The 10,441-nt window shown below is 46.6% G+C and overlaps 1 protein-coding gene across 1 annotated transcript; it reads right to left on the reverse strand.

Annotated features, from left to right (window-relative positions):
- Positions 1 to 404: 404 nt before the first annotated feature.
- On the reverse strand, positions 405 to 8,293 carry LOC132381626 (gastrula zinc finger protein XlCGF7.1-like). The gene is made up of 2 exons (XM_059951164.1): positions 8,155 to 8,293; positions 405 to 1,666 (listed from the first exon to the last, which is right to left on the reverse strand). Exon 2 carries the CDS (start codon positions 1,552 to 1,554, stop codon positions 571 to 573), a length of 984 nt encoding a protein of 327 aa, XP_059807147.1. The 5' UTR covers positions 1,555 to 1,666; positions 8,155 to 8,293; the 3' UTR covers positions 405 to 570.
- Positions 8,294 to 10,441: the final 2,148 nt, after the last annotated feature.

Here is a 10,441-nt window from a genome sequence, read left to right on the forward strand (position 1 = left end):
AACGGCGGTGCAGGCTCGAGGGGCCGAATGGTCTACTTCTGCACCTATTGTCTATTGACAGATAATAGGGAAAAACTGCAGTTGAAGTGTAACACGGGGACAAATTCGAACAGGGTGACGAATACAGGATTGGAGGTGTTATATTCGAATAGATTCCGCATACAGGGCAAGGTATATGATCTTGTGGCACTATTAGAGATTGTCAAGTTACGGTGTGGCCATGACCGAGTCATGGCTAAAAAAAAGTTCATAGTCGGGAGCTTAACACCCAAGGATACACATTATGTCAAACAGACCAGCAGGGAGGCAGGGTGGCTCTACCGGTAAAAAATGAAATGAAGTCCTGAGAAAGAGGAGACGTATGATCGGAGGATGCAGAATCAATGTGGGTACAGAGACAGGAAGAGCCTCAGGTAAACTGTTTTATTTTAATTACAGATCCAGAGTATTATAAACCAATTGTTCTCAATGCCCTGGGATCAGCAGTAACAGAATCCAACATCCAGGAACTCCTGCAGCTCTGGTGAATTTCTGTCGGATTTCGAGAGAAACGCTCAGCTTACGGTCCATTCAGTCTTCCTCTGCGGCGTGAATGCGCTGGTGGTTCAGCAGGTCGGTGGACTGACGGAATCCCTTCCCGCACGTCGAGCAGGGGAACGGCCGCTCGCCGGTGTGAACCCGCTGGTGCTTGACCAGCTCGTTGGACCGGGTGAACCCCTTCCCGCACTCGGAGCAGACGTATGGCCTCTCCCCGGTGTGAATCCGCGTGTGTATCACCAGGTTGTTTGACCAAGCGAACCCCTTCCCGCACGTCGAGCAAGTGAACGGCTTCTCCCCGGTGTGGACTCGCTGGTGTTCCTTCAATTGGGACGACCGAGTGAATCGCACTCCACACTCGGAGCAGATGAACGGCTTCTCCCCGGTGTGGACTCGCTGGTGCATCATCAGGCTGGTCAGCTGAGCGTATTCCTTACCGCACGTCGAGCAGGCGAACGGTTTCTCCCCCGTGTGAACGCGCTGGTGTGTCCGCAAATTGACTGACTGACTGAACGTCTTCCCGCACTCAGAGCAGGAGAACGGCCTCTCCCCGGTGTGAACGCGCTGGTGCGTCTTCAAATGGGACGACTGAGTGAATTTCCCTCCGCACTCGGAGCACATGAACGGCCTCTCCCCGCTGTGAACTCGCTGGTGTGTCTGCAAGTGGGAGAGTTGAGTGAATCTCTTCCCACACTCAGAGCAAATGAACGGACTCTCCCCGGTGTGAACTCGCTGGTGATTCACCAGGCTGGACAACTGAGTGAACCCCTTCCCGCACTCAGAGCAGGTGAACGGCCTCTCGCCAGTGTGAACCCGCTGGTGTGCCTGCAGATTGGTCGACTGGCTGAATCTCTTCCCACATGTGGAGCAGACGAACGGCCTCTCCCCGGTCTGGTGTGTCATCAGGCTGGATAACGGAGTCAAGCCCTGCGCTAACGTTGACAGATGAATGAGCTCCTCTACGGTACGAGCCCACCGATGTAGGAACGGAGTCTGTCTCTCCCTTGGTTGGTGCATCAGCAGCTGGAGTAATCCAGTGAATCCCTTCCCACACCCAGAGCAGACAGACGGCCCCACGACTGTGAATTCACCGCTGTTGTGTTTGAGATTCGCATAACCTTGTTTCACCCTGTAAAACGAATTTATGTAAGTCACCAACAGGCCCGGGACAGGATTACAGCTGAGATTATTTTCGTCTTTATAGTGAGGTTTTACAATAACACGAAACACAAGAGTGAGGAACAACCCGCCATCACCAGCTGTAATAGGGGACTCTGTAGTTAGGGGGACAGACAGGTGATTCTGTGGGTGTGAGACAGAAACACGGATGGTAGTTTGCCTCCCAGGTGCCAGAGCTGGAGATGTTTCTGAGAGCGTCCACGATTATCCTGAAAAGGAGGGTGAGCAGCCAGAAGGCGTGGTACATATTGGTTCTAAAGTAGAAAAAGGGAAGAGGTCCTGAAGACAGAATACTGGGAATTGGGAAGGAAGCTGAGAGGCTGAACCTCAAGGGTAGTAATTTCAGGGTTGCTGTCTGTGCCATACGACAGTGAGGATAGGAATAGAGTGAGGTGGCAGATAAATGTGTGGCTGAAGAATTAGAGCAGGGGGCAGAGGTTCAGATTTCTGGATAATTGTGACCTCTACTGGGGCAGGTGGCACCTGTACAAAAGGGACGGGTTGCACTTGGATCTGAGGGGGACCAATATTCTCATGGGCTGGTTTACGAGAGCTGTTGGGAGTGGTTTAAACTAATATGGCAGGGGGATGGGAACCAGTACGATAGAGCTGAGGATGAGCCAGCAGGTTTACAAGCAGATGATGGGTGTAACATGAACGTAAGGAAGGTCAAGCCAATGATTGAGTACAAATACAGACAGAGCAAAGAGTTAAATTGTACCACAGGAGCAAAATTCAAAAGGGCGAAGAATGCAGGACTGAAGGTGCTGTATTTAAATACACAAGGCATTCGGAATAAGGTGGGTGAACTCGAGATTGGTCTCACGATGATGTGGGCACCACTGAGTCGTGGCTGAAAGAAGGTCTTAGTGGGAGGTTAACATCAAAGGATATCCTTTGTTTCAGAAGGACAGGCCGGAAGGCAGGTGGTGGCGTGGCTCGACTCTGTGGGTAAGAGATGGAATTACACCTTTAGAAAGAGGTGAACGTTGAATCTTTGTGGGTGGAGTTAAGAAACAGCAGGGGTAAAAAAAAAAAGCATTATGGGAATCATATACAGTCCTCCAAATAGTATCCAAGATGTGGGGTTGAGATTGCAGTGGGAGCTGGAAAAGGCTTGGAAAAGGAAGTCGGGACTTCAATATGCAAGGGGATTGGGAAAATCAGCTTGGTGTCGGATCGCAAGAGAGGGGATTTGTTGAATGCCTACGAGATGGCTTTATAGAGCAGCTTGTGCTCGAGCCCACTCAGGATAGACTATCTAAGATTGGGTGTTCTGTAACAATCCAGATTTTATCAGGGAGCTTAAGGTAAAGGAACCCTTAGGAGGCAGTGATCATGGTATGATTGAGTTCATCCTGCAATTTGAGAGGGAGAAGCACAAGTCACAAGTATCGCTAACGCAATGGCATAAAGAGAATTACAGACGCACGAGAGACGAGCTTGCCCTGGTAGAGAGGGATACTGCAGGGGAGGGGGAATAGCAGAGCAGAGCTGGCTGAACTTCTGGGAATAGTTCATCACTTGCAAGATAGACATGTCCGACAGAAGAAGTTGTTCTCAAATGGCAGGGGTAGGCAATCGTGGCTGATAGGAGAAGGTAAGGACAGATTATAAAGCCAAGGAAAGAACATATAGTGTAGCAAAAGTGAGTGGGGAGTTGGATGATCAGGAAGTTTTTAAAATCTAACAAAAGGCAACAAGAAAAGCTATAAGAAGGGAAAAGATGATATATCAGGGCAAACTAGCTAATAATAGAAAGCAGGATACCAAATTTTTTTTCTGTTATATAAAGAATAAAAGGGAGGTGAGAGTTGATATTGGACAACTGGAAAATGATGCTGGTGAGGTAGTAATGGGGGACAAAGAAATGGCAGCAGAACTTAATGGGTACTTTGCAATAGTCTTCGCTGTGGAAGACACTAGCTGTGTGCCAGAGGTCCGTGAGGGTCAGGGAGCAGGAGTGAGTTACTGTGAGTAGGAAAAATGCTAGGCAAACTGAAAGGTCTTACGGTGGATAAGTCACCTTGACCAGATGGACTACATCCCAGAGTCCTGAGGGAGGTTGCTGAAGAGATAACTGATGCATCAGTTATGATCTTTCAAAAAGTCACTTGATCCTGGCATGGTTCCAGAGGACTGGAAAACTACAAATGTCACTCCACTCTTTAAGAAGGGAGGAAAGACAAAAGAAAGAACATTATAGACCAGTTAGCCTAACCTCAGTAGCTGGGAAAGTATTGGAGACTATTATTAAGGACGAGGTTTAGGGGTACTTGGAGACTAATGATAAAATAAGTCAAAGTCAGCATGGTTTCTGTAAAGGGAAATCTTGCCTGACAAATCTGATAGAGTTCTTTGAGGAAGTAACAAGCAGGGTGGATAAAGGAGAGGCAGTGGATGTCATTTACTTGGATTTTCAGAAGGCATTTGATAAGGTGACACTCATGAAGCTGGTTAACAAGATAAAATCCTATGGTGTTACAGGAAAGATACTGGCATGGATAGAGGAATGGCTGATAGGCAGGAGGCAGTGAGTGGGAATAAAGGGGGCCATTTCTGGTTGACTGCCGGTGATTAGTGGTGTTCCTCAGGGGTCAGTATTGGGTCCACTACTTTTCACATTGTTTGCCAGTGATTTGGATAATGGAATTGCTGGCTTTATGGCAAAGTTTGTGGATGATATGAAGATAGGTGGAGGGGTAGGTAGTGCTGAGGAAGCAATGCGATTGCAGCAAGACTTAGGCAACTTGGAAGAATGAACAAAAAAGTGGCAGATGGAATAGTGTTGGGAAATGTATGGTACAAGGAACAATAGTACAGACTATTTTCTAACTGGGGAGAAAATTCAAACATCAGAGGTGCAGAGGGACTTAGGAGTCCTCGTGCAAGACTCCCAGAGGGTTAATTTATGGACTGAGTCTGTGGTAAAGAAGGCAAATGCAATGCTGGCATTTATTTCAAGGGGAGTAGAACGTAAAGCAGGGAGATAATGCTGAGCCTTTATAAGACACTAGCCAGGCTGCACTTGGAGTATCATCAACAGCTTTGGGCTCCATATCTCAGAAGGGATGTGTTGTCATTGGAGAGAGTCCAGAGGAGGTTCACCAGGATGATTTCTGAATTAAGGGGTTAACATATTTGGCAGCTTTGGGCCTGTGCTCACTGGAATTCAGTAGAATGCGGGGTACCTCATTGAAACCTACTGAATATTGAAAGGACCAGATAAGTTGGATATGGAGAGGATGTTTCCTATAGTGGGGGTGTCCAGAACTAGATGGCACAGCCTCAAAGCTGAGGGGCAATCCTTCACAACAGAGGCAAGGAGGAATTTTTATAGCAGAGAGTAGTGAAGCTGTGGAATGCTCTGGAGGGCAAGACTGTGACTATATTTAAAGCAAAAATTGGTAGTTTCTGATTGGTCAGGGCATCCAAGGTTAGGGCCAGAAGGCAGGTTGAGTGAGATCCGGGATCAGCCATGATGAAATGGTGGAGCAGATACGATGGACTGAACGGCCTAGTTCTTCTCCGATGTCTTATGATTTTATCTTCCATTTGGGAATGCCACAAGTATCAACACCTCTGCTTCTCCTTCTGTCTTCTCCTGGACTGTTTTTTGCCAGTGGCTCCCTCACCGACTCCACTACTGAAATTCACCTGACTTCCACCGGTGAGAGGGGTATTAAAACCCAAAACACCCCCTCTTTCTGCAGATCCCCTACACTCTCCTTACCTTTTACTTTATCCGTGCAAACTAACGACACAGGAGCAAATTAGGCCATTCGGCCCATCGTGTCTTGTCCACCATTCCGTCATGTCCCATTTATTATCCCGCTTAACTCCATTTTCGTGCTTTTCCCCTGTAACCTTTGACATCCTGACTAATCGGAAACTTATCAACATCTGCTTTAAATATACGCAATGACTTGGGCTCCTCAGCCAGCTGCCTAGTACTGTACCAATGTTCAATATCATTCTATACCCAGACATTCTCAGTGACAGAAGCACCCAGGAATAGAGAACGATGAACAATTTCCAGAAGTGAGAAGGGTAAATAACTTTCAGAATACAAGACACACGAGTGAATCTGCAGATGCTGGAAATAAATAAAAACACAAAATACTGGCAGAACTCAGCAGGCCAGACAGCATCTGTGGGAGGAGGTAGTGACGACGTTTCGGGCCAAAACCCTTCATCAGGAGTGAAGTAACATGGGATGGTCAAGGGGGGATAAGAAGTGGGGGGAGGGATGAAGTAGAGAGCTGGGAAGTGATAGGCTGGAGGGAAATGGGCTGGGGGAAGGTGGAGAATTATGGGAAATAAAAGATGAAGAAAGGTAGGGCTGGGAGGAGAAAAGAGAGAGAAAGAGAACCAGACTAAAATAATAGATAGGGATGGGGTAAGGGGGGGCAGGGGTATCAACGGAGGTCTGTGAGTTGGATGTTCATGCCAGCAGGTAGGAGGCTACCTAGGTGGGAGATAAGGTATTGCTCCATCGACCTGCGTGTGGCCTCATCTTGACGGTAGAGGAGGCCGTGGACAGACATGTTGGAGTGGGAGTGATCTGTGGAATTGAATTGTGAGGCCACAGGGAGATCCCGCCATTGGGGAGACCGTTTCACCGAACACCAGCACTCAGTCCTCCAGCAGTCATCCGTCAAGATGAGGCCACATGCCGGTCGATGGAGCAGACCTCCGTTGATACCCCTGCCCCCCCTTACCCCATCCCTCCAGTCTATCACTTCCCAGCTCTCTACTTCATCCCTCCCCCCTCTTCTTATCCCCTCTCCGCCATCCCATGTTACTTCACTCCTGATGAAGGATTTTGGCCTGAAACGCTGTCACTACCTCCTCCCATAGATGATGTCTGGCCTGCTGAGTTCTGCCAGCATTTTGAGTTTTTATTCAGAATACAAGACATCTTTTTTCTCGACTGGCAGTTAAACACAGCCCCATTTTTGGCCATTACCAACAGAGATTTGGACAATTTTCCAGACAACGCCCATCTCAATTTTCTCACCTCTGTCTGCACAGCCAACGCAAAGAACATAGGACATACATGGTAAATGGTAGGGCATTGAGGAATGCAGTAGAACAGAGTGACCTAGGAATAATGGTGCATAGTTCCCTGAAGGTGGAATCTCATGTGGATAGGGTGGTGAAGAAAGCTTTTGGTATGCTGGCCTTTATAAATCAGAGTATTGAGTATAGGAGTTGGGATGTAATGTTTAAATTGTACAAGGCATTGGTGAGGCCAAAGTTGGAGCATTGTGTACAGTTCTGGTCACCGAATTATAGGAAAGATGTCAACAAAATACAGAGAGTGCAGAGGAGATTTACCAGAATGTTACCTGGGTTTCAGCACCTAAGTTACAGAGAAAGGTTGAACAAGTTAGGTCTTTATTCTTTCGAGCGTAGAAGGTTGAGGGGGGACTTGTTAGAGGTATTTAAAATTATGAAGGGGATAGATAGAGTTGACGTGGATAGGCTTTTTCCATTGAGAGTAGGGGAGATTCAAACAAGAGGACATGAGTTGAGTGTTAAGGGGCAAAAGCTTAGGGGTAACACGAGAGGGAATCTCTTTACTCAGAGAGCGGAATCTGTGTGGAAGGGGTTTCCAGTAGAAGTGGTAGAGGCAGGTTTGATATTGTCATTTAAAGTAAAATTGGATAGGTATATGGACAGGAAAGGAATGGAGGGTTATGGGCTGAGTGCAGGTCGGTGGGACTAGGTGAGAGTAAGCATTCGGCCCGGACTAGAAGGCCTGTTTCCGTGCTGTAATTGTTATATAGTTATATAACTAATCATAGCAGAATCACTTTGCAGTAGATCGATATCGCAAAGATTCAAGTTTTAAAGAGAAGAAAACCTTCCCACTTTTAAACCGGGCACCAACAAATTTCTCTGTCATAACAGCATGCTGGCTCTATTCAGTAAGTTGAAAACTGTCAAAGGACCAGATAACTGGAGGTCTCCTTCCACAGATGCGACCTGACCTGCTGAGTTCCTTCAGCCAGTTGTGTGTGTGTGTGGCTCTGGACTTCCAACATCTGCAGAATTTCCAGCAGTTTCTGTCTTTACGCTGTATTATTGCAGCTGTATTTTTTTGAAACAGGGCAAATAGAATGGTTCTGGCTGAGAATACCTCAGCAACCCGTCAGTTCCCCAGATGAATCAGGGAGCTACAGAGAGAACAATCAGACACTAGATGTTTTTACAAACTGTGATGCACAAATGTCGCTGATGTTGGAAGGAGAGCTCTGGCCCACTTTTCAAAGCGTTAACATTTTTCTGCCTTTGCTCATCAGAAAGGACAATTAAGAAGTTGAGCGAGGCTCGGGTGGACCAAGTGAAGCCGATCAGATGTTCCCTTTGTCCGGTCTATCCCGCCCGCACCCAGTCGGCTCCACAAAGAGACGGTAAAAAAGGGCAACTTACTTTCGCTCTGCCCCATTTCTCACCGGAGAGACTTGTTAACGCAGGGAGGTCCCCGGGTCCTCTGCGAGGGGGAAGCGGGGCGAGAGCAAGGTCCAGGCCGCTCAGGGTGGTCACTGCCCGCGGCGATTCCGCCGCCCGGACGGATTCTGACCCGCTCCTCGGAGCCGACTGACCGCCGGCCGCCGCCGCCGCTCCGAAAGTTTCCTGTATGGTCACGTGACGGCGACGTCACATCCAGAGCGCGCCCCCGCGCTGGGCTCGCTCCCGCTTTCGCAGCCACAGTGATTTGCGGTTGAATGTTTTTTTATCGGCTTCTAGTAATGTTTAAAGGCGTTTGGCAGAGCGGCGTCAGACGCATTAAAGCCATCAGCCGGGGTTCTTCTAAGCCCACCAAATACTTTCTGCTGCAAAAGGGTCCCCCGCTGTTGCCGCATTCCCATTCCCAACCCGAGGAAACCTGCAGATGCTGGGAATCCCGGCGAACTCGGCAGGCCAGGCGGTGTGTGCGCCGCATTCGCACTTGTCAAAGTACCAGAAGCATTCAGGTCCCCGGCCATTACAGCTTTCCGTTGTAAAAGAGTAAACAGGGAAAAAAAAACATCCAAAAAAAAAGCTTTGAGGTCTTTTCTATTAAATATATCCTTGTAAAGAAGCATTAGTGACTTCTAGAGTTAAGTCTTTGATCTCCAGAGGTTTTTCTGGAGCTTTTAATATGATGTTTATTTTTTTCTGGCCTATTGTTTATTTGAGCTGTATATTTACCACATCTGCCATGAAAGTGGCAGACTTTAGTTTTATCAAGTATCAACGAATCCTTTGTTATAAAATTACTCACTTAACACACTGTTTTAAATCTATCTGTAGGTACTCATATGTCCTGTTGACACAGTCGTATGTGCTTTCTGAAGAGACTCTAGACATGATGTGCTTATTTCTACCCAAACGTATTGCATTTCCGCAGCTTTCTTCTATGCAGGACACCCTATGTAAGCAGAGCTAAATTCTTTGACACAAATGCAACATTTTGGTCTAACACCTTCTCCACAATTGGCACAATCATGCTCTCTGCTACATCACTGCTTTTTGCCCTCACTCACAGCTGCTACATGGTCAATCTTCTGGCACCGAAAACATCTCAGAGACGGTGGTACACAAACTCAAACCATATAACTTATATAACCGAAATCCAGCAACTTGTTACATCAAATTAATTCAACACTGATAAACTATCTGTTCTTATTCCACACAAAGCCCCTTTAAATGTTTAGTGTCACAACTTTTCCCCCGACTAAATTATTTTTAACTTGTTCCATTGATACATCTAGAAGCACTCCTGCGATTACTCCCCAAAGCCACTGTTGTTCAATATAATTCCTTGGTTTTAATTTTCTTCCTCCCACAGCTTTTATCCTGAAAGTTTTTTCACATTGCTTACTATCTTTACAGAATCACTAAGTGTGCACTGTCTTTTAAAGTTCTTCCACACACGATATCTCTTACTGCTTTTTTTGCAAATCCTTAGTTAATCTACTTGGATTGATATTATAAACAGGTCCACATTCAAAAATCAGCAATACCCTAAATGCTACCTTCCTTCTTTTATTTAAATCCTGTCTACCGCGTTCTTCGCTGGATGGTAAGCCACCACAATCCTCAATTCGCCGCTTATCCTTCCGATTCCCAGAAAACTGCCATTCACCTTCTGCCATACAAATCCTGTCACGCAATACCATCACCTGTTTGTGACATCTATCTTCTTCATCCTGAATTCTCCACCCCGCTTTCTGCTTGAGAGCAACTTCCGTCAGCAGACTCACTCCACTGTTCTACTGAACTCCACACCCAACTGCAACTGCTGCAGCAGGTTGGGTCTCTGCACTTCCCAGATCTTACACATGGCTGCCATGTAAACAAAACAGATTTAATATTCAAATAGCACCTTTAAGTTGGAAGTTCAACATTGAAAGTAAATTGCTGAAGAAAGTACCTAAGTGTCACTATATACTGCACAGATTCATGTCTTGTGTGTATTCCCAGTAAAATCCAAAGACAGAATCAATGAAAGGCCATAGACAGCAAAAGAAAACAAACTGAAAATACAAAGAGAGAAAAAGCAGAATAATAATAAATAAATTCACAATAAATATCAGGACTATGAATTGTTAAGACCTTGCAAGCCAGTCCATAAGTTGTGGCATCAAATCAGTGCTGGGGCGAATGGAAGTTATTCCCTCTAGTTTGAGAGCCTGATGGTTGAGGGGTAATAACTGTTCCTGAATCCTCTCTC

This window comes from Hypanus sabinus, chromosome 26, assembly GCF_030144855.1.
Source record: "Hypanus sabinus isolate sHypSab1 chromosome 26, sHypSab1.hap1, whole genome shotgun sequence".
NCBI lineage: Eukaryota > Metazoa > Chordata > Chondrichthyes > Myliobatiformes > Dasyatidae > Hypanus > Hypanus sabinus.